A 25,214-nucleotide genomic window follows, 5' to 3' on the forward strand; every position below is an offset into this window, starting at 1 on the left:
GCAGTAGCAGTGAGGTCTAGCTAATGGAGTCCACCACCCTCTCATTTGAAGTGCCTAGAGTTGTTTTGGCTCAGCTCCAGCAGCTGGTTGCTTTTTTCCGAATCCACTTAAAAAAAAAAAAAAAAAAAAAAAGAAAAAAACTTCTTTTTGTTCGTTTTTGAGTCATTTGAACATAATCGCTCAATCATACCCAGAACAGGTGCAGGCAGTTCCATAAATCTCATTATGATTCTTTTATGCATTCATTTGCATAATCCTAGCCCACATTTAGCTTCTGACTGGTACATCCGTGATTATAAATGTGCAGGGATTGACCCAAACTACATTCATGTTTGTTTGGCTTTTTTTTTTTTCCTCCTCAGTTTTATTTATATATTTGTTCTTTAGTTTTCAGCTAAATGCCTTATGCACACTCAAACCCTGTGACATTTTAGCTGTTCAATCTTCAGGAGCATAAACAAATGTGTTTTATATACTTATGATATAAGAATCGGGGCAGCACAGTTCCAGGGTCCTGGGTTAGATCTTCTCCTTGGGTCTGTGAGGAGTCTTGTGTGTTTTCATTGTGTCTGCATGGGTTTCCTCTGGGTGCTCCTGTGTCCTCCAACAGTCTAAAAATGTGTAGCTGGATTAGCTGTAATTGTCCGTTGAATATAGCAGCTTCAAATGACATTGGTTCTGCTTTACATTAATCTGCTGTATCTTACGGGAAAGTAAAAATCCATCAAAGCGGTGTGCATCTCTATTACAGTGTTAATTTCTGAATGCAGTGTGTTATTTATTGTGCTACATATACTTCTAAAAATATGATTTTAAGGTATTAAAATAATAGACGTATCTTAGTAGAGTAAAACAAAATAGACAGTAAATTTTTGTTTAAAATTATTGTATGCTTTGTTTTAATATCATGTGAATTTTTTATTGGCCATATTTTAGTAGTAGATGTCGCATAATTAATAGCATCAACATCTACACCCACATTCAACACTGGTTTGATGGATTTTTACTTTCATTAAAATACAGCAGATCAATGTAAAGTAGAACAGATGTCATGTGAAGCTTCTGTATTCAATGTTTGACTAAGAGCTGCAACCAGAAATTCACAGACATGCTGTGAGTGCATTTCTGCACGGCGGCTGACCCTTGCTTAAAGAATACACTATAATTCATGTCATCTGTAGTTGTATGTGTATGTAGGTCAACGGAAACAGGTGCTTCACAATTCTATAAGCAGCACAGCTAGTCGTGCATTCTCTACTGAACACTCACATCTCTTTTGGGTTAAAACCTTGCATCCCCATGTTTGTTATTTTTCAGTTTTGGCATAAATTTACTTTGGGTTTGTACCTACAGCATCTGTAAATCTAAACTAATGGCTAGGTAAATAACTTCAGTAGTATCTGAAGGGGAACCTTGTTGTGGTTTTCCAAATAGTGCTTGTATTTTTTATATTTTAAATGTTTTTTGCTTTGTTTGGTTTCCTAGATTCAAATAATGCAAAATAACGAAGAGAGACAGTGTAGACTTTGTAGGAAGAACCTATAAAATAATAACAACACTCATAAGATCATTCTTTATTATTTAGAGCCTGGCCCCTTTGGATCTTCCATTCTGGTTCAGAGTCATGTAGCGACAGCCTTTGCTACATGAGCTTTTTGCTGTGATGGATAATTTGACAGAGAGTCAGCATCAGAGTGTGTCTACAATGTTATAATGAAATCATAAAAACACACTTTTTCTATTACTTTCAACATTTTAATGGACAAACAGCCCACCTCAAATTAAAACTCTCCTACACCAAGCTACCCCACTGAGATGACAAATTACCCAATGTTTGATGACTGTAAACTTCAAAAGCACGGGGTCATCCCCATGATATTGTTGTTGATATTGCAGTACTGACATCCTACCAAGACAAATAAATGGAAATAACCTCTGTGTGATCTTCCAATAGAGGGAAGCCAATGCTGCGGTGCCGACTCATAGTCAATTTGCTAACCTATGTATCTCATTCCTCTGAGCCTCGTCATCTAATGGTTTTCTGAGAATACGTTCCTTAGTCTGAAAGTAATGCATTAGCTGCTTTCACACGACTGCCACAATCTGGCCTCACAGTCATGGAGTGCATCACTTTAATTTGTCCTGGTTTTTATATCAGTATTGGGACGATAACTGTTATCCAGTGAAATAAGAAAAGGCAACATCCAATGGTGTTGGCACTATTTAAGGCTGCTATCCATACCATAAGATTCAGGTTATTAAGGATGTTAAAAGCTAGTGAAATTCATAGTTTGAGCATCGCATGTCCTTAAATATGGACATGTATAACATTGTATATCGTCATTGTCTAATGAAAAACGTGTATCTCCAAAAATATCACACAATGTGAAGGGCAGCTGCTGTGTTCAAATGATGTAGTAACTAAACATCCACAAACACAGAGATACAGGTTTTAATTGGACATCAACAATATACACAGCTTGGATAATATCTGAAGTAATGCATTGCCAATAGAGTGAGACACTCAAGACCTTACCTTTCATAGAGCCTTGCCACAGAGAATCTGTGCAACCAAAGGTTTTGGATGGTGTTTTACCAGAGAATGAAGATCAACTCAGTGCTGCTCAAACCTGAGCTTTATACCCCTTTATTCTCAGCATTGGGCTTTTTGACTTTGAGTTTCCATGTGCATAGCTTCATACCGCACCCTCCAGGGTGTATTCCCGCCTTGTGCCCAGTGATTCCAGGTAGGCTCTGGACCCACCACCACCCTGAACTGGATAAGGGTTACAGACAATGAATGAATGAATTAATGAATAGGTTCATATCTCAATTCAAGCTTTTATAGATAGATAACATGCAAATTTGTGGAAAGTGCAAATAATATGAATATACAGGGGTTCAATATATAGGGGTTGGACAATGAAAGTGAAACCTGGTTTTAGACCACATTAATTTATTAGTACGATGTAGGGCCTCCTTTTGTGGCCAATACAGCGTCAGTTGGTCTTGGGAATGACATATACAAGTCCTGCACAGTGGTCAGAGGGATTTGAAGCCATTCTTCTTGCAGGATAGTGGCCAGGTCTCTACGTGATGCTGGTGGAGGAAAACGTTTCCTGACTCGCTCCTCCAAAACACCCCAAAGTGGCTGAATAATATTTAGATCTGGTGACTGTGCAGGCCATGGGAGATGTTCAACTTCACTTTCATGTTCATCAAACCAATCTTTCACCAGTCTTGCTGTGTGTATTGATGCATTGTCGTCCTGATACACGGCACCGCCTTCAGGACACAATGTTTGAACCATTGGATGCACATGGTCTTACTGGTGCAATGTGCAGTTAATGAAGATTGTCCACCAGGCTGCTCCAATTTAGCCATGAAACCTCCCACACTACGATGACAGGTGTTTCACTTTCATTGTCCAACCCCTGTTAGTATGTTTGTCTATTACAATGTTCAATATGTAAGACAAAATACAATATTTGAATAACAATATGTAACATAATATGATATACAATATATAAAATGTATAATATATTGTGTATAACAATTAATAAGTCACTGTACATTGTACATATTGCATATATATTCATACTGGCTTGTGTAATAAGCTTGTATATAATTATTTACTATAAGACTAGATATATACAGAATAACCCGTATTAACATGTACTGTTGTGTACAGTTTGCATACAGCATTAATTCATACTGTAAATTATATAAGCTGTGTTTGCACAACTGAATATCTGCACCTTAAGCAGATGTATACACTAAGAGTGGAAGTTAATTAGCATTTAAACATTTGGTTTGAGAGTGACATTTGCCGTCCAGACTGTTGTGTACAGAGTCAGCTCACTGGGGAGCAACACAATGCCTGAGTGAAGGGGAAAAAATGCAAAGAGAAGCAGAGATAATGGCAAGTTGGAACCATTACATATAAGATGTTTTTCTATTTTTTTTTTTTTTTTCTTTCCTGTCTGAGAGTTGCACGCATCGCTCTGGCTCTTTACCTCTTCCACTCGGGATGTATTCTCTGAGCTAGTGACAAAGCTGTCACTTTTATCCAGCGCTGCTTCACTGTATGCCAGCTTGGGTTCCTCCTCCGTCTCCAAATGTATGTCACTTTGTATAAGTGGCTTTTCTGTGTGTGGGTGTGTGTCGCGACTGCGATGCAGCGTATAACGGATCCCCATCTCCTCTCCATATGCGCCACTCTGCAAACAATTGAGAGGCTGCTGTTGTGTGGATATTAGGTTTCAAAGTCACAAAGGGTTTTACCGAGAGAGAGCGAGTGAGAGAGAGAGAGTTCAACCCGAGGTTCATTCTAAAGCAATTTTACTGATGCAGAACCGGGATGATACCTACAATCTGCTGTCATTTTTTTTTTACCCTTGAAATATTTCACTGTGACTCATTATTGCATTATTTTGTGACCTCCGTTGCAATTAGCCGTGTTGGTCTTATCTGCTCAAAGTAACCTTCCTCATAATATACACCACTGTTGTTGTTTAAACCCAGCCAATAATCTGCACACGCATTCATCTGCGCTGGATGCCCCATCCCATTTCACCTGGGTAGGGACTGACAGCAGGAGCACACAAGTGCAAAACCAGTTGCTCACTAGTGTATGCGGAGAAACCACAATGAATCTAACTCAGAGAGTGACAAGTGACAACACACATCACATCACACCAGCACCATGCCATCAACATATCATCACTGTCCAAAGAAAAGCGTACATTTCCAAATTAGTAACTTTACAGAAAAAGGACAAAATCTTCTTAACATTCAATGGAAACCAATGTAAATAGATTTTACTTGAAGTAAAGGTGGAGCATTTATATTGATCCATTCATCATGAAACAGGACAGCTACTGTGCTCAAATGATGTAGTAAACTGTAAATGGAAATGTTTCTTTGTACAGTGACAATATACAGTTTCTGTCCAAAAATATATGTAGACACCTGTTATAGATATATGAGGTTCAACTGTAATCTCTATAGAAAAGCACTACAAGGAAAAAGAGTCACCACGCTCAGGGCCAGGTGTTTGCAAATGTGGTATAAAGTCTCTCAGTTTTGGGCTGTGGCAAACAGCACAATCCAAAACCTCTGGGATGAGTGCATCACAAATTGTCCTCATTCAAATGTTCTAACATGTAAAGCCCTTCCACAAGACTAGAAAGTAAAGGAGGACAACCAGACAATTAAAAACCCCTGATTTCAGAAGAAACTCCACCTGTGACAGCTGTACTGTGAGTGTAGCTCACATTAAGACAGCTCTGAGCTTTGTCTGATTAATTAACAGCGTTCCTTCCTCCACCCATTACTCACATTTAAGTGCTTCAGACATGAGATAATGGGAAGACGGGATTGATGTTAGCATCAATAAATGCCGAACGATTAAAACAGTGAAAGAGCGAGAGCCTCTGTGCATTCAGAACGCCACAGTAAAAGCATGAGTGGGACCTCAGAGTCTTTATGCATCCAGACACACACAGGCAGCTTTTTCTTGTTGCCGATGACGTCATTTCGTCTTAGAAGAGGTGGTCTATTGGGCCACATTGAATGCTGTGGTCAGATGTGGTGGTGCGGTCATTAGTGGCATCATTCTCTCTTTTTTAAGGGCCTTGCTTTGGGTTTTGTACTCTAGTTAGGGGGCCTTCATGTGACCATGTGGCTGATGCTGCGCAGTTTGTGTTGGTCATCCTCTAGCCCTTTATCTAAGTAAAAAGGATGCTGTTAACTGGATATTTGAAGCCTCCCATGAGCAACCAACTCAGCACACAAACAAGCAGCCTTGGAACAAATAAAGACTCATAACAGGGAACCTATCCCCCTCTGACTGACACCGTAACTCGAGCTGTTTGCTCTGTGTTTATTTTCATGGAGTTAATACTCTCCTGAATTTAGAGTCAGTTCCATCTTATGTAATGTAACTGTAACAGCAAAAATAAGTCGGTTTTACCCCCCTATGGAGCAGGAATAGAGCAACATCCTCATCTCGGTTCATGCTTTTCAAAGTTCAGTCTCTCACCCATCCAAGCACCTCCAGATGTGGCTTCTTGGCTGTGGCAGAGAGAGAGAGAGAGAAAGAGAGAGAGAAAGAGAGAGAGAGAGAGAGAGAGAGAGAGAGAGAGAGAATGCCAAGACACATTCCCCCTCATTTACAGAGGGAGTGCCATTTTCCAGTGTAAACAGACTGGAGAGCAGCAAATAGTGAGGGAATATTCTCTGAATTTTATAAAAAAAAAAGTATTTTGGATTAAAGTCGTCTGGGAGTTTTTGGGATGTTCTGACATCTGACTCTATTTACTGACTCTATTTAAACATCAATAACTCAAATAATAAACAAATGACCTTTTCCATGATATGGTTCTCCTTTCCACCAAAGTTTAATTCCAATCATCATTTAAGAATTTTCAGTTTCAGCCAGTCGAGGACTTCTGAAAAACCTAATTATAGGAAGGGTGTGGCAGATTGGATCAGAACGTTTCAGCACTCTGGTAGAAGGTCGGCCTCCTGGATCAGATGAATACTACCCAAACTATTGAAATGTGGCATTTTGCTTAAATTGGTTTCTGAGCCGTTTTGGATGGGAGCAAATCACTGTAAAGGAATGTCTCTCATTTTTTGACAATCGATGACACTTAATGTTCAATTAGAGAATTCTGAGTCTCCATCAGAAAGTGGAAATCGTAGTCTGAAGTGTCATTTTATCAGTGATGATCATGACTTGTGACTTTTATCTGCGGTGAAGAGCAGCTTTGCTGTAGCTCATTAAGTGTCCATTACGTCTAGCTCAGAGCCAGGGCTGTGTGACATAAAATGGCCCAAATGTGCTTTTCATCTCTCTCTCTATCTCTCTTTCTCTCTCAATCCCTCTCTCTCTCTCTCTGCCTTATTTTTCAAATGGAGTCAGTGACTTGGCATCTTTAATTCTGGTTGCTGAAAGCCAGAATAGCTGATGAAAGGCTGAGGGACTGTGAGCTGGAAATATATTCCTGTTTACAGCAGTGCCTTAAGGGAAGAGGAATGGAGTGGCAGAAATGGCAAGGGTTTCACCTCTGGATACAGCAGCAGTAAACAGGGCATGGAGCTTTGGTCTTGGAGTGTAAGGTTCTTTCCCCATTGGACAGTGGTGTGCAGAATGAACATCTGGTTATTGAAGTAGAATTTGGAGTTTTAGAGGCTTTGTGAATGAATTTTCAGTGAAGTATGTACGTGTGCATGTGTAAATACTTTGACTTTCTTCTGCAAATGTCTTGACTTATCCATCTCTGGGCATCAGATGTTGAGAATTCACATGTGTCAGCCAAAATACTCATGCACTAGGGGGTAGCAACCCAACCCAAATATTTGAATAAGCAAAGAAAAAGAATGTGCCAAGATCTGTTGTGCAGAATAAATCACAGAAGACTACTGGAAAAAAAACTAATATTTAGTTGTTTACATTTTATTGAAGGATACCCGGCGACAATATTAAAACATCCCTCTTCTAGCACATCCCTCAAACTGCTCCATGTTCTTTTGGCACTAGGGAAAGTATTGTTTAGGCTAACAGACACCAGTTTACTTGATGAACAGCTCTGGTAGTTGAGATTTTGGAGGTTTGGATCAAAGTGTGTCTGAATGCCTCTGTGTGTAATTCTTACCCATGACTCCTGCTTACATTCATCTACAAAGAAGTATAGACAAGCCCCTTTCTGTTGGGACAGCCATGGCTTTAAGGTTAAAGAAGTGAGCTTGAGGTCAGAGAGCCTCTGGTTCAATTCCCAGAACAAGCAGAAAACAAATATATCCACAGCTGAAGTCTACTTGATCAAAGCATCTAACCCCCAAACTGCTCCCTGGGCACAGAGGTGGTAGGCAGTCCTCAGCTCCAGTTGTGTGTTCACTGCCCTTAGTGTGTGTTGCTAAAAGAATTGCTCACTAGTGTGTGTTTGTGTATCAAAGAGTCAGTTTCCCTAGGGTGATTAATAAAGGTCATTATTCTTCATCTAAAGGTTTCTCCTATTGGTTTATTGCTAAATTTCCTTTAAGATCAAAGTATAAATAATATATCTATCTCATTAACGTGAACATGTCTATGGACCGCTGTACAAATACCAGGCATTTCTTCGCTTTCTCTTCTCTCTTCTCTCATTCTGCATTCTCCTTCTTGCAGATGCTTATGTTGATGGAATAAAGAATCCTGTTTTGTAGCTTTTAGTCAAGACAGTTGTGCATTAACGTGTGGAGACCTGTGTTTTCCAAGGAGAAGGTGTGCTTCAACTAAAATTGTAACTGGACCAAAACTTTTGCACATGACTCTGCACAAACTCTTCACAGGACTGTACCCTCCGCCCTTGGCTTTCTAGATTTCCTCTCTAAACCACTGAGCAATCTACCTCAGCTAAGGTTATTTATGAGTGAAATATCTTTCCTTATTCCCAAAGCCAGTGGAATATAATGAATAAAGCAATAAGAGTCCAGGTTAGTGGCGGCCTGAGGTTAGTAAATAAAGCTCATCTGCTTTTGAATGACTCTTCGGAAAGCTCTCAACATAAACACAAGCTGAGAATGGCTCAAGAAGAAGCCTGCAAATGGATCCCAAAGGTCTCAGATATTAAGGAAACCTGTCAGTAGCTCTGTTTGCAACATCTGCGTCAGTATGACTGAAGACGTTCAGATTGCAGAGTCCAAATGACCTGTTTATCACCCCATAACCGCAGCAATCTGCTGAAAATAACTGCCCCTCTATATGTTTCATGTGGCTCAAACAAAATGCATGCGCATACATGGACAGGCATTTAGTCAGACCTGTTACCATAGCAACACGAGGTTTGTGAGTCCATTCAGCTGGTCTAGCATCTTTATTTCAGTGCTTAATAAAGGTAAATGAGTGCTTTCATTTTCCATAGGGACATGTGCTCAGAACCACATTTCCTTCTAGGGACATGGCGCAGATTAACAGGATTTATAGGATTAATAGGCTGGATGCCAGGTAGCAAAATGTTTCTGGTCCTGGTCCATGCCATGTCCCTGCCATGCTACGAGGGCCACAGAAAAACTCAGTCAGGGCCACATGTCGCCTGAGGTCTTTTTGGCAACTTCTGACTGGGATATAGTCTGCAGAATTGGGCAGCAAGGCTATACCTCTGCCAGAACAGGGCGAGTTCTGTTTTGTAATGTGTGGCTGAATGAACGTTTACCCGTGTGTACCAGTTATGTTTTAGAATACATTATGTCTTCTGGTTCCATTCTCCACTGGAATGTATTTTAGACATTGAAATTAATCCAAAATTGCAATGTTTTATTGAACCAGTATTGAAGTATTGTAAGTGACATGCATCTCAGTAATTTGCCTTGTTGTGCCCCACCCCAGTAATAACTCTGTGTCTCTACTTTGGTACTTTTTACCTAAAATTTAAGGTGGATGCTGGTTCTAACAAGAGATTTATAAAGTTGAATCTTATTTGCATTAAACCCTAGGTTCACTTTTATAAGACACAGGAATGTATTTGCGATGAATATGACTTGTTTCCTGTGATATCACATGCTAAATGTAATTTTCATGCTCATACATTAAATCAATTCCCCAGATTTGCTCTTTGCTGAATTCAGCTGACATTTATCTTGACTTTGTCCTGGTTTTGCTCCCTTAAATAGGGGTACCCTCTTTGAGATTCTAGCCACACAGGAACCCACATTCTCCCACAGTTTTAATGCATAATCCAACCTGTGATCATAGCTCAATTGAGGGGGTGAGGAAAGGTGAGAGCACTTTAGTGAAACTCATGAAAATAAGACATGCTTTCCCTTTGGCCTTCAGATATAACATAAGCGAGGAAACACTGTGGCGGTGGGGATCTTCACATCAGAAAAGCCCACAGTGCATGAAAGATTTATATGTGATATTACATTACATTTGCACTGGCCCATTGCTGAAAGCCACACAGGATGGATTTCCCTTGGCTAGCTGGCCTTGATAACGTAGGATAGTGTGTATGTCCTTGGGAAAGTTATATTTGACAATAATTACATTGGTTTTGGTACATATGTCTAACCAAGTTAGACTGACACTTTCTCCTAATGTCAATGTGAGCAAGCGACAATGTAATAAACAGCATGCTACTGTTATAATCAATACAGCATCCTACTCTGTTGGCCAGCAATAGCACAGGATGTTATTTCCAATTCCTATTACACATGCATAATGCCACTCTTACATAAAAAATGCACCCTTGACACTTGACAATTGACAATTTTACATAAAGTCTTTGATGAGTAGTTGATGCACTCTCTGATTTGATAGCCACTTTCAAATAGGACATGTTATAAGATACACCGCACCTGCCACCTCATTGAGATAAAATACTGTCCTTCTTAGCTTTCTAATGGTCTGTCTCAACTGAGCAGCTAGATTAATTTCAGATGTAAATTGCAAAGCATAACACAAGTTAATGTTCTTAATATTATACCTTTTGTTTTGGGAGTCAGGGAGTAACAATTACACAGCTCCTTTGTTCCATTCTCTTTGGGTTATTCATTTGGAGACATGGTGAAGTCAGTGAGCCTTGGAAGTAGTTCTGGAATACAGAGCATATGCAGCTAAATAATTTAAGGTGGACATTAAAAGCTACTTATAAAAAAAGACAGGAACATGGCTACTATACGGCAAAGCTCCTGAGATAAAAATGGAGGAGCTATGTTTAAATATGACAGCAACTTTTACAGCTCCCTCCGGGCACATTCAGCCATGGAGCCAGATTGTATATATGCTAATCGACTCTATTGAAGAATGTAGGGCTGAAGACTCTCAAATCAAAGGGAGGTTTTCACCTAATTTTCACCCAAAGGAGCTGAGTTAAGTTTGGTGTCTGAAGCTAGTCTTTCGAGCTTAGCACTCAAAAGGAGCTACACGGCTAATATAGCTAACAAGTAGTGGAAACTTGTACTTTACCAATTAGCGTCTTTCAGTGTGTGTCTCCTGTGTAACATTCTCCCACAGCAGTTTACAGCTTGTTTGTGTGGATTACGTGAAACAGTGCCACTAGTGGATAGGAACTGGATGGGTTTGTAATGATGAAATATTATCCATATTTATGTGGCCTCTTGTTTGGAGATCTTGTTCACTTTCTGCTGGTAATTGTGCTGTAACATATATTATTGATGGCATAGGTGATATTTATGTATTTGGTGTATGACACATTATGACCTCCTTTTCCCATGATTCTCTCCATCCAGCTGTACATCCAGACCACCACACTGACCATCTCCATGAACCTAAGTGCATCCGTGGCCTTGGGGATGCTCTACATGCCCAAAGTCTACGTCATCATTTTCCACCCAGAGTTGAACGTGCAGAAACGCAAGCGCAGCTTCAAGGCAGTGGTGACGGCCGCTACCATGTCTTCACGGCTCTCGCACAAGCCTAGTGACCGACCCAACGGAGAGGCCAAAACTGAGCTCTGTGAAAATGTGGACCCCAACAGTGAGTAACACCCCCACCACCCTCAGTATCACCACAGCTCCACCATCTTTTAGAGCTGTGGACACTGATGACGCACTTCTACTAATGAGGACTTCAGGTCTTGCAGGACCTATTTTTACCAATCGGTCCCGTCTGAGTCACTTCCTTCTGTGGGTTTTTGAACAGATGACCACACAACCATTCAGAAGTTTGGAATCAATTGTCATGCTTTTACTAATTCTATGAATCATTTATATTTAATAATCCACACAATCCTCACAGTGGTGGTGATAGGAGCCCGGTGCAAATACAGCTGCTTGTGTATTATTTTAGCGATCATTTTGCCTCAATAAACCTTACATATAGCCCTCCATCAATTATAGACTCAGCTCTCACACTCACCCAGAAACAAACAGGACAGGAAACCTTTACTAGGGCATGTTTTCTACAGTGATAGGAGACATGCCAGTGACAGTGTGAACATGCACATGCCAGGACTCCCCAATCTGCACACAAACACCAGTAGGAAAAATGAATAATGCCCATTGATTTCAATCCCACCCAAAACATTGCCCTTAATGGGACTGTGGAAAGAGGTTAGCATTTTTTGTAATAGTTTCTCTGAGGAAGCTTTTAGAGGCTTTATATTCTTCTGACATCTCATTCATATCACCCCACTGTGTTTAATTCTGCACCGGTACATTATACATGGACCAATGTATAATAAATACTTTGATTCCAAACTGATAAATGGTCACCAAATAATACAATAGTACCAAATTTAAATGGATGTCATGACAGGGTATTTATTATTTAACAATTACAATGAAAAGTAATATCAGTGTTATCAGTTCTAGAATATTTATAAAGGCACTGAAGGTCCATTAGCAGTGGTGCTTATCGTATACTGTGTGTCCAAATGTCCAGATAATGTGAGTGTGCACATTATTGTTGCATGTTTTTTTTTTTTTTTTTTTTTTTCTGCTGCTTCAAATAAAGGCTGAGCTGTATGGAGACCACCTTAACCTCCGCTAGAGCCCTTGATCCCCACACTGCACTTTCATTTGGCATCAAATGGTCATTGAATAAAACTCCAGCCTCCTTTTGATGTGTCTCACTGGGGAAAAGTTGGAGTTTTTCTTCTGCTTTTCTGCTGCTCCCTCAGAGGCATCAACCTTATCAGAGCTTCAGATAAGGGCGTTAAGTCAGGAGGCCGGACTCGGAAGAATGTCAGTCGTCCCTGAAGCGCTGAGGTTAAATTGAATCCTGGCTCATGAACGGCTGAGGAGCCTCTTTAACAAGACGACCAAAAGCTATCTACAGGGGCTCTAAACAAACACATTTAGCAGAGAAGTGATTAGATTTCCAAGCTTTTCTGAGACGTTTCCATACCTTGTTGCTTTAAACCCACACAAGCAGCATACTAGTAAATAGTACTTGCCTTTGTCCTTATGCAGCCGGGACTGTTAAAGCATAACTGGTTCATCCATTAGATATGTAGATTTCAGCCAGAGTAACAGAGTCTATGTCTTTTCATAATGAACTTATACATAACACACACACATACCTTTTATATAAAACACATATTTGATGGATGTTAGAAACATGACTAGATTTATATGGAGACTGAACAAGGCAAAATAGCAGTTTTCACACTGTACCAGAGAATCAGGTCCGGATATTTCCTGGATTTGCCTTTTCACACAGAGTTCAGCTAGAGATTTTTCCACGTAGAAACACGGCAAGAATTCACTGTGAATTCTCCAGAAGATTCCCAACAAAGGGGTTCACTTGGACATGACCCAGACTGTGTATTAAGCGGCTGGCAGGATTAAGTCCTGGTAATGTCTGGTACAGCAAGTATGCATTCACATTAGACATCACAGTTCCTCTGGGTAATGTCTAGAAATGTATAGGGTTACCAGGCATCTGTAAAAGTGGCTAACGTCTGTTTATGGCCTAATTTCAGTGAGACTGGGACAGTCCAATGAGGAACAACTTTAAACATCTCGTGTCTGTCAGTGCACTCTGGGATTCCATTGTTACAAACATTAGAGATTGTCAAGTAACATTGGTAGAGATGCATTTTCCCCCACACAGCCTGACCCCTGCTTTAAAAACAAGCTATAGTTTGTTGTTACCAAGTATCGATGCTTAGTTTTGAAATTCTAGTATATAGTATATAAATTATTTGGCCATATGCCTGTGTACTTAAGGTCCACAAAGTAAACACCCTCCACAGGATTCTCAGGGAAAATCCACCCCAGTATTTTCTTCACTTCAAACCAGCACAGAGATGTTCCTGCGGTTGGTACAAAAACCCGGAGAGGATTCTTACATGATCCACAAGTCCAGAAGTGTGCTCCACTGGCACCAGTTCAGAAGAGAGGAGTTTCAGATCAATCTCCACTTTGAGATTAAGACCCCCCCATGTTCTCAGTCTGTAAAAGCAGCTGTCGTACACAGTCTTGACCGTCATGTTGTTTTGAGTGAGTGCACACAGCTGTCACACTGCTTCATCACAAAAACTCTTGACACCCTGCTGCTTCCAGCCTTTGTCTTGCTCCAGCATGAGCTTCTCCCACTCATGACAGAATGACCTCACCCACTGGGGAATGACCACATATAAAGACTATTACCAGAAATGATGGGTCTGACCACAATCTCCCATTGAAGGAATAACTCTTCTTAGAAATGGAAGCATGGCTAAAAGTATATGGGATCCATGATCTTGTACAAATGTTTAGCACACCCATGTGGCATGCTTTGTACAGTTTGTTTTATTGATGTGCCAGTGTGCCAGAACTTTACCACAGTCTGTACTTAGTTGTGTATTTTAAATATCACATCACAAGACTTGCACAAGACATTAGTCAGCGTTGGTTGAAGTATACAGCTCCTTCATTATATTTTTTTGTTGGTGGTTTTTAAGTTATCAGTCAGAGTTTAAAAAAAAAAAATTAGATGGAATGAACTTGAAAAAAAGGGTTTTTCAAAACAGAAAAGATTTGGATCTTGATGATTAAGATATGGATTTCATAATGCAATTGAAATCTCATGTAGGATTAACTGCTAAAACTGGACATTTGAAACTTCAATTATTTCAACTGTTAGTAAATGTATTGTGCACGAAGCAATCCGTTACTTTACTTTAATTTAAGCCTTAAATCCTGTTCTGTGATAATTAGCTGAATAAATGGGTTACACACATTTTTATTTGTTGATATAAAGCTGAAAAATATATAGGAAATTTGACATATCCGTATGTGACCAGTATACGCTGGGTGAGGGATATCTGTGTATTGTAATATGTCACAAATTGCCATATATCAGATTTTCATATGGTCCAGCTGTCATTTCCTTGGTAATGCTTCTCCTTGGCTCATTGAATCACTCGTCTGTTTGATTTTATCACACGTTTCTGCAGCAGTCGAGCCTCCCTCGCAAGTCTGGCCTGAAATTAAATTGTCATTTCCAGTCGCATGGCTATTTAGACCAATTAGAAACTCTTGCTCTGCTTCCTCTGGCCTCTCAGAAACAGCTCACCCAATACTGTTTTTTTTTTTTCCAACAGGCTAATTCTCATAATTCATCAGGTAAGGCCAAATTAATCTTCTCCTCTCTTTTTCTTCTTCTTCTTCTCCATTATGACCTTGCTCCATTTTTAACGGCTGGAGGAAAAGGACGTGAAGGAAATGCTAATAAGTCTTTCCCTCTCATTCATCAAACCTTCAGAAAAGTTTCACCCAGAAGACCTCATGACAATCTCACAGCGTTTCTGAGCTGTAAAGAAAAAAAAAAAAAAAACGAGCTCATGATCTTATTACACTTTCCGAGCAAAGAACAAGAAATATTTTATGATTTTGAATTGAATACTTTGAACTATAATCTGGACGCATAGAGCTGTGGTCAAAAATGTCTCTCATCTGTTCCTCTGGAAAATTTGTTACCCACCTTAACCCTGTTCTTCAATGCTCAGACCCCCACAGGGCAGGTATGATGTGGGGCAGATGAACATCTAAAAAGTGGACTGGTGTCTAACATATTGGACAATAAGTGGACACAGTTTTTAAAAACTCCTGTTGCACTGCTGTGTCCAGTGGACTAACTCGTGTGTGGGTGTCTCCACCGTCCTCCAGTCCAGAACACTGGGCTTTAAGCTTGGTGATGCACACCCAAGTGAAAATGAGAGACAGGCCCCTGGTGTCCATCTCTCCCGGCGCTAAAGACGTCGGTGATGTCCTCGGGGAGACGCTTGGACGCAGAGGGCTCATAGCGCAGCTGGGACTCGAGCCTGGATCCCAGCTGTTGGCCTCACAGCTGCTTTTTTTTTTTTTTTTTTTTTTGGTGTTAACTTGTAGAGAGGGTTCATTGAAAAATAATGAGATCAATAAAGCTTTAATGAAAACAGTATCAATGTCCGCATTGTTCTACTGTAACCAACAGGGAGCGCCACCGAGCTGCTTTCATCTCAGCCCCAAAGATGAAAGAATTCAGCCCCAAAGCAACAATGGCCAAGTGCTCATTGTGACCATGTAGGAGTTTCTGAATTTGTGTGTGTGTGAAAACACACTCAAACATGGCATCCCAACACTACATTCCCAACACATTGCTGCAGACTTCACTATAGATCCCAACAGAGCTGTAAACCATCTGCGCATTTCTCTCTCACACTATTTTCTCCCTGATACTCATTTTCTAACTCGCCTCTACTCTTTTTCACTCCCATCACATTCTCCTCTCTCAATCTTTCTCTTTCTCAGTTTCTCACACCCCATTTTTCTCCTATCACTCTTCCATCTTCTCCTCACTCCCTTGTTCTCCCTCTCTTCGCTTACTCTTCTGTCTCAATCTTTCTTTCACTTACTCCCTGTATTTTTCCTGTGTTTCCTTTCTCATTCTCTCAAGTCCCCCTCTCCTATTTCTCAATATTCTCTCTCTCTCTCTCTCTCTCTCTCTCTCTCTCTCTCTCTCTCTCTCTCTCTCTCTCTGTCCTAGCCTTTAGCCTCTAATAATATTTATAGATATGTATATATGCAAATTTGCCAAAGTCTGGAACGTTCAGACGCTCCAGGGAACCAATCGTAATGATAAGGTGCAGAATTGACATTAGACGAGTATAATTACTTCAATCACTCAGTCTCAGCAACGCTCACAAATATGAGACGTTCCATTAGCGATGCTAAAGGCATGTCTGCCCTAATTGTTTCTATTCTGCGGTTGGTTTTGTTTTTAAAAGCTAAACAAATGGTCAGTGTCCTGATGAATTCAGCACAAACATATTTCACTTGACTGACTGTGAATTCTATATAGTGAGCAATATATCGACTGTAGTTTATATATGTATAGCCCCTCTGTAAAAATCAGGTGTGTAAGCTGTGGTGGCACCTCTATATTAGGGCTCATTACAGAAGGACTTACTGTAAAACTGCTAAATGCTACTGGCAAGGTAAATTAAAACGAATTTAAATCACATTAAATGTGGAATTTAATTGAATTGCGGTTGACATAGCAATGAGCTGTTAGTTTGGAGCCAATAATTTGTACTAAATCACTACCACTCTCATTTTAATTAAACAAAATATATACTGAGTATACTAGCTATATGTTGTTTTTTGTATTTTTCAGATTAGTGGTGATTTGGTACAAAGTAGTGGTTCCAATTTAAACACACTTTGTTTTTCAGAAGGGATACTTCTTGTATTCCAATTGAGCCCTGTTTATAGCCAGAAAAGTCCTTCATGATTCATTGTTTATTACACTAACAATGGGATATCACTAAATCTTCCAGCTCTGCTCACTGCGATACAGGTTTTTAAACTAATGCCAGCTGTCCCCAATCTTCTGATGAGCAATGCCTCTGACCTGTCCATCGTGGTCCACATGGAGTCTTTACTGTGCAGAGTCTCCAAAGCGTAACGCTCTTGTTAGAGCCCCTCCTTGTTCTGGGAAGAAGAGGAGAGCTTCAGATCTATCTCCATTCTCCTCTGTAATTGTTCTCCTCTGTCCACAGCGGGCAGCACTTTGGCAGGACCTCAGTCTCTCCCATGTGGATTGAAGGAAAGAGATGAGAGGCATTAAGGAATTTATAGAGCCGCTTTGCTTTACGGATGTCCTGCCTGAGGTCAGGCTGTGGATAATGGCTTTTTTTTTCTCCAGTCCTGAAGATTCATTAGGAGCAGAAATGCAGGACTGCTGCTGTGCTGCCAGAGTCAGGCACCAATGGCCATCCAACCAAATGAGATTTTAAACAGGGGTCAGTCTCTCGTTCCCAACACCTCATTTTACAAGATACTCTCATGAACCACGCTGAAAGTGCCTGTGTTTAAGCCCCACTCAGTGGTGCCTTGTAGTAAAGATCACAGTGAGGAATGCCTTTCTTTGCAAGGGAAGTATGTGAAAGTTAAAATTCTATTCAGGTGGTATTGATTAGGGAAAGATGCGGGGAATTCAGTGCCACTGATTGTTGAGGACATTTGGCTTGTGCCAGATTAGCAGTGGGATTTCCATCCAGCGAGAGCTGGACGCTGCAACAAGGAAGGAACAAACTCTACGGATCTGTCTGAACTGATGACGGAGCTGTGATCAGTCTCAAACAACAACAACAATACAGCAATACACCATGAGTAAAGCCCGCTGTTCCCGTTCTGTTGTGCTTCTGGCCTTAGTCGTCCAACTCTGGCCACTGTAGGCTTTGACTTCATTCCCCATGTGGTTTACACTCATTTATGTCCAAAATAAAATTCTCTATTATTGATTAGGTAAAGATGCAGTGAATCTAATCTTAAATCAGACCACTTGTGCCGAGGGAGCAGCATCTACCTCTAATTGAGTCTTCTGGCACTGGTCACAGTAGGCTTTCATCCCAGAGCTTTCTCTGCCTGTGTTTAAGCCTCACTCAAAGGTACGGTTCAGTAAGATGTACAGAGAAAACAGCCTCTTCTCTGGAACTTTTAAAGACTCTGAAGCAGTGCTGTTGAAATTCTCTTCAGCTTTGTAACAGCTCAATGATAAAATATTAACTTTCTTCGCATCTTTTTCCATTGGCCTCTCCCTCCCTTGCACACCAAACAAGACCGGGTTAGTTCGTCTTCACCTCTCCTGCACCACAACCGTGAACGAATCACACCGTTTTAATATATTTAATATTGACAATGGCTAATTAAACCCTGCCTTTTTATCAAGGACACATCTCTCCCAAGACGTGCTCCATTGGAGAAGTGACATTTACTTCAAATATGTGATGAGTAACTGAAACTAAAGGTCACTATGATCTCTCAGCTTCTTGACCTTTCATTTTTAAAGATTTGGAAATACTTTGACTTGCAAACGAGTTCCAAAAATGTGTTCATGAAAACAAACATGTTAATACCGGGATTAAGTCTATTAGTTACAGAGAGGCTCCAAAAACAAATTAACTCAGTTGGAAAGGTCAGGCCGTTCCAGATGCATTAAGGCCTTTTAGGTTTTTGCTTTCAGCTTTTAGGGAATTGCATGAAAAGCCATTTAATCCGAACCGAAATGGCCTCTTCTTTTGTTTGAAAATGTTTCTATAAATGTCATTTGAAAAGTGGGGAAAGGTATCTCATTCAGTTCACTGCCATATTAGAAGTGTTTGGACGGTATCCTATTCCCTCTCTTCTCCTTTTTCCCAGCCATGGATGAGGGACAGATGAAGTTTGTTCCAGGATTAGAGTCCATCAGCTCCAGGGTGATACCCACTTTAATACCCACCACTGTGAGCCATCCTTTAACAGCTGAAATACTACAGCACATCAGTGCTTGTCTGCTGCATGCACTCAGACTGACCTCAGTGTAAGACCACATCAATATAAAGAAGAGGGGAAAGATCCATGTTTTGAGCAGAGCTAGAATTGCTTTGAGTGGCAGAGAGGAGCAACAGGATGCTTTTTAACAAACCCTCCATCTCTAAACAAAAAAATAACCAGGATATAGAAGGGTGCCTACAGGCCCGCACTCTTCTTAAAATAACAGGAGCCATTTCCCAACAGCTTGTTGAAAGCTTTGATATACAACACTGTCAGGGTACACTTTCAAAATGTGGTGGAGACAAAATCAGCAATCTCAGGTCCCCACCGTTCCCAGAATATATTACACCCATGGGCCTTGTTGGTTCTAAGATTTATTCTGGTAAAAAGTAACTTTTAGAGATGCAAGATGACACTGGTGTAACACAGACCATAAATATGTAGTTTTGACTGATGCTTAATGACTTAATCAACAGTGTTTTTGGTGGAGGAAAACATCTATGTTACACTGGGATACTCTGGTCAAATTTCAGCGTGTTACATCAGTGTTACTGCACTTGTGTACGTATATATACTGGCTTCCACTGTGATGAATGAGTGAATGATATAAATATGCAGATTGTTCAAGCCCAAGTCTTTTAGTCTGAAGTCTACTTCTTACTTTACCTCACAGTAGACACCGATAACTGATTTTTTTAATCTTTAAAGAAACACACTTTCTTAACAAATTTAAGTCTGAGGTCCATTGTGGGAATATAGGGTGCAATAAAAGGTAATTAAAAGACAAGAAATTAAAGCCTACTGTCTCTTGTAAGGGCGGCACGGTGGCGCCGCAGGTAGTGTCGCAGTCACACAGCTCCAGGGACCTGGAGGTTGTGGGTTCGATTCCCGCTTCGGGTGACTGTCTGTGAGGAGTGTGGTGTGTTCTCTCTGTGTCTGCGTGGGTTTCCTCCGGGTGACTGTCTGTGAGGAGTGTGGTGTGTTCTCCCTGTGTCTGTGTGGGTTTCCTCCGGGTGACTGTCTGTGAGGAGTGTGGTGTGTTCTCCCTGTGTCTGTGTGGGTTTCCTCCGGGTGACTGTCTGTGAGGAGTGTGGTGTGTTCTCCCTGTGTCTGCGTGGGTTTCCTCTGGGTGACTGTCTGTGAGGAGTGTGGTGTGTTCTCCCTGTGTCTGCGTGGGTTTCCTCCGGGTGCTCCGGTTTCCTCCTACAGTCCAAAAACACACGTTGGTAGGTGGATTGGCGACTCAAAAGTGTCCATAGGTGTGAATTTGTGAGTGTCTGCGTTGCCCTGTGAAGGACTGTTCCCCTCCAAGGTGTATTCCTGCCTTGCATCCAATGATTCCAGGTAGGCTCTGGACCCAACGCGACCCCCTGAACTGGATAAGCGGTTACAGATAATGAATGAATGAATGAATGAATGTCTCCTGTAACAGAACCAAAGAGAAACGCTGGAAACTACATGGAGGAAAATGGATTTCACTGAAATGGGGTTTCAGTGTTGTGTTTTAGTTCTTGGGTATTTTAAGCTTGTCTGTTTTGCATAAACATGGAAAAGATTGTTGAAATGTCTAAAAATCCCTTGAGTAAAAATATAAAAACAAACAAAAGAAAACTGCCTTTCATCTACAATTTCTAACAACCAAAAACCTGTTAATTTTACATTTTCCTCCTGCAGAAAACTGGAAAGGTGAATGTCAAGTGAAAAGTCCCTTTCATCTTTCATTTTTTCTCTCTTCCCAGGTCCAGCTGCGAAGAAGAAGTATGTGAGTTACAACGACCTTGTGATCTAAAGGACCTCCATCAAAGGAGGGAAGCAATCAGAGAGGGATGCTTGGCCTTTTGCCCTCTTTTTAGCAAAAGGAGAAACTGGACGAGGAAAAAGAAGAAGGCTTTTATGTCCCATTGGTGTACTGCCCACTCACATCCGAGGTCCAGGACTGTGATTGGGTCTGTGGCTGGACTGTACCTACACTCGAGGATGTTGCTTGATATTTTAATACATCCTTGGACATGAATCAGTATGGAAGGGAAAAAAAAAAAAAAACGATGAAAAAAAAAAAAAAAAAAAACATCAACAGATTCATGATGTTCCAAAAAAAATGTTCTTTTGTTTGAGATTGTTTTTCTGTTTGTTTGTTTTTCCCAAATTTTTCAACAAAGGAAATGTACTGGACAGGACATTCTGGACAGGACAGTCCTCAACAATGGCACAAATCTCAGACCCTGGCCCTGTATAGACCTCTTCCAAGGTGTTTTGCTCTGATAATCCTCAAAAGATAGAAACACAAAAAATACACTTTCTGCAGGGTGTCAGGCAAAGAGAAAGAATGGCTGGGCCTCGGGGGGGTGGCCAACATTTGTCTTTACATGTACTTCCAAAACTGCAAGTTTTCCAGACTTCCCCGTGCGAGTTTGTGTGGTTCTTTAGCATTCCTGTTACCTTTGCTGTTGGACTTTTTACATTTTTCTGTTGGAAGGTTTTCTGTTCTTATTTCTCTTCCTCTATTTTCTTGCCTCTTGGATGCACATTAAATTAAAGCCATATTCTTCTCTTTGAAATGTTAACAAATGACCAGTTTATCAACATTTGTTCCTAGTATCAATTACCTGTGTTGCCATGTTCGGAATGACTAATGTTACCATGGTTTAAATTACAAACCTTAGCATCTGCCAATACTGTCATGAAAATAATTATTAATATTACCAAGATACCAATTATTATGAAGTTACCAACTCCCAATACTTTAATGGAATTAATTACCTATGTACCCAATTATCAAGCTTCCTATGTTAACAATTACAAACATTACCATGTTGCCAATTGCAAGATTTACCAGAGTGCCGTTTCCCTGAGTTATCTGTTCGCAGTTTTACCACAGGACTAATTACAACTAATGCTACCAGAGTAACAAATACCAGTGTTGCCAGTTCCCAATATAGCCATAGTAACCGATTAGCAATGTTACTGACTCTCAGTGTTGCCATGGAACCAATTACTAATATTCCCTTGTTACCAGATACCAATGTTATAGGATCCATGACCAATGTTACAAATATTACCATTGTAATGGTATCCAACTGTTTACTATCAAAGAAAAAAAAGTGGTACCAGTGTTACCATGGCAAATGTTACCAAGGTTGCGTATATTATTATTATTTTGTTTTTGGTTAATGTGAGCTGTTTTATTCACATCCAGTTCACATTTTCTTTCCAGTCAAGTGCATTGTGGGGTTGTGTTGACCATGACTGTGTTTTCAGTGATGTCAGGAGAGTCTGCGGTACAAATTTCATTGGGGAAAAAAATGACATAGAAATTACACAGATTTTGCAGTGAAAAAAAAACAAACAAAAAAAACAAAACAAAACAAAACAAAACAAAAAAGAGGTGTTTGCGTAGCAGTTGTCGATGCATGCCTGATATGTTCAATGTTAAAGTAAACAGGAAGTGTCACCGCAAGAGGGCTGTTGTTTTTGGCCTGTTTTCCAAAACTTTAAGAAACTTCTTTTCATTGATTTTTTTTTTACTGTATCTCTCTCTCCGTCCTCAAACACACACACACACACACACACAAAGGCAGAATATGGCTTTAATCTGTTTCAGAATTTTTTAACTGCCCCCCGCAATGTATGGAGAAATTGTGGAACAAGAAAAAAAGAAAAAAAGATATGAATATATATTTAAAAAATGGACAAAAAATATTTAAAATGAAATAAAAAGCATGTATGTTTTATACTGTTTGTACTAAGTATATTCATGTTGCCCTTGCTGCTTATGTGCCAATATTGTGGGAGACATTTCCGTTCAGCCACTCATGCAACTATACTGTGGTGTTGTCCAAGAATGTATCAACATGAAATAAAACCATTTGGTTATTTTTATTTTTTAAATTCCCAAATAAGGACCAAATTCTGTTTATTTATGCATTCCTTTCTTTATATATTGGTGGAAATAACAAAGTTTTCAATTTACAGTTAACAAACAAGAGCTTTGATTCTACCAGAGGAAATCAGGAACAACAATAACAAGTTATTTACAACTGAAAACAACCTATATTTTGGTAAATAGAAGCCCTTTCACAGAAATGGTGTATTTAGATTGATCAGCTTGATTGATAAATATGATTAGTTTGTGGATCATTCTCAGCGCTGCAGTGATGTGGTGGTGGTGTGTTAGTGTGTGTTGTGCTGGTGTAGGGTGGATCAGACACAGCAGTGCTGCTGGAGTTTTTAAACCCCTCAGTGTCCGACCAAAAACATCCAGCCGACAGCGTCTTGTGTCACTGATGAAAGACTAGAGGACGAGCGACACACACTGTGCAGCGACAGATGATCTACAAGGTGGACCAACGAGGGAGGAGTGTCTCACAGAGTGGACAGAGAGTGGACACAGGGTTTAAAAACTCCAGCAGCACTGCTGTGTCTGATCCACTCATATGCATTTGGATATTTCCTAGATAGAGAGAGACATTTTTTTCCCTCCCAGCATCGTTTCTGTAGATGTTTACTCCTCATACAAAGTAGGCTTGTATTCTCCATTTATGCAAATATACATAACAACCAAATTTGTTTTCTTTTCATATCCACTTGTTTACCTACCGTGGATTTTGCTTTTATCCATAACAACATAAGCCCTTAAAAATCCCCCAAGCCACAGAGTGCCATACTATTTATAGGATTCCGTTATTATTATCCAGCACAGTGCACAGACAGTGTTTACGCGATGCTATCCAGAAGATAAATGCTCAGTGGAGACTTCATTTTTTTGTGTTTGAGGAAGAACCCCATTCCTTCATTGTGCTTCCTCTGTGCTCACAGTGATGTGGGATTTTTTTTGTTTTTGTTTTTGTTATTATTTACTCTCGAAATCCAGATGGTAGACAGTGGCCGTCTCATTCTGTGATCATCATCAATTACGAGCTGATAAACTGGACCGAAATTAACGAGCCACTGCATTGCTCCGGTTCCAATCCATTCATGAGGAGCTGATTGGTCCCATTACAGAACATCTACAATGGCTGGGCTTTTGTTTTTGTTTTAGTGAGATTAGTAAGGACCCCCTGGACACTGGAGGAGTGTGGTGAGTTCTCTCTGTGTCTCCGGGTGCTCACAGTCCAAACACACAGGTGGAGTTGCAGTGTGAAATTGCCCATATCCCAGGGCTGTGATATGTATTTGGTCAATTTAGACTTTTTACCTCTCTGCACAGTCAAGCTACTAAACCTTCTCAGGAGCTTAATGCTAATCACGGCTAAACAAAGCTTAAAAAAACTATTCTTACTGGTTATCCCACATTTATTATCTATCCTGATAAGGACAAACATAAGGACTTTTTACTAACCCCAAGCTAACACCTGACAAAAGTCAGTGGGACGTAACTACTGGCTTCCAGATGAGTGTGTCCCAGCTCCCCCCCACCTCTCCCCCCCTGGCCTCCTCTGGCTGCTATGCCCTATGTCTTTTCAAGCTAGTAGCATCTCATGGCTCCATTTTTGGAGGCTTTAAAACAAACTGGATAGCAAACAATCTAAAGCAAATACAGAAGTCAGTTATAGTTAGGCGAGGTTCCTTCACTGAATCGTGTTAAAACGGCTCACAAAGAAAAGAATGCCTAAAAAGCTGTTTCCATGTACTCATCCCAAGGCGCTTTGGCAAATGCCATCAAAGCTGGCATTGATTGGCGGGGCATTAGCGCCCAGAGCTCCATGCCTAACACTGTGCACATTCAGCAGAATGTATCGAATTCTGGGTCCTCTCTCCTCGTCACACAATGACAGAAGCCTCTCTCAGTCAAGGCCAGAGAGACAAAGTGTCTCTGAGGTTTTGTTGGACATATAAATAGGAAAACGCTCTGTTTGCAAAAGACTGAGCTGCCTGCCTTGACCCCGCTGCCTCTCCTGCGCGAGAGTCTGTGTTGTGAGTTTCCGGCTCGGTTGAACAGAACAATCTCGTGGCAGCAAGCAAATAAGTGAAAGATCAAGGATCTC

At 40.5% G+C, this 25,214-nt stretch overlaps 1 protein-coding gene across 2 annotated transcripts in view; it reads left to right on the forward strand.

The window, feature by feature from the left end:
• grm7 (glutamate metabotropic receptor 7) overlaps window positions 1-23,087 on the forward strand; it is a 200,501-nt gene extending 177,414 nt beyond the window's left edge. The window contains exons 9-11 of one of the 2 annotated variants that reach the window (XM_066670922.1): window positions 11,236-11,482; window positions 15,036-15,057; window positions 20,970-23,087. In XM_066670922.1, coding sequence (XP_066527019.1) covers window positions 11,236-11,482; window positions 15,036-15,040 — 252 coding nt within the window. In that variant the 3' untranslated portion in view covers window positions 15,041-15,057; window positions 20,970-23,087. The remainder of the gene's footprint in view (window positions 1-11,235; window positions 11,483-15,035; window positions 15,058-20,969) is intronic. The other variant, XM_066670921.1, reaches the window with a different exon arrangement.
• The last annotated feature ends 2,127 nt before the right edge of the window (window positions 23,088-25,214 follow it).

The sequence above is a fragment of the Hoplias malabaricus genome, chromosome 5 (genome assembly GCF_029633855.1).
Source record: "Hoplias malabaricus isolate fHopMal1 chromosome 5, fHopMal1.hap1, whole genome shotgun sequence".
In the NCBI taxonomy this organism is placed as follows: Eukaryota; Metazoa; Chordata; class Actinopteri; order Characiformes; family Erythrinidae; genus Hoplias; species Hoplias malabaricus.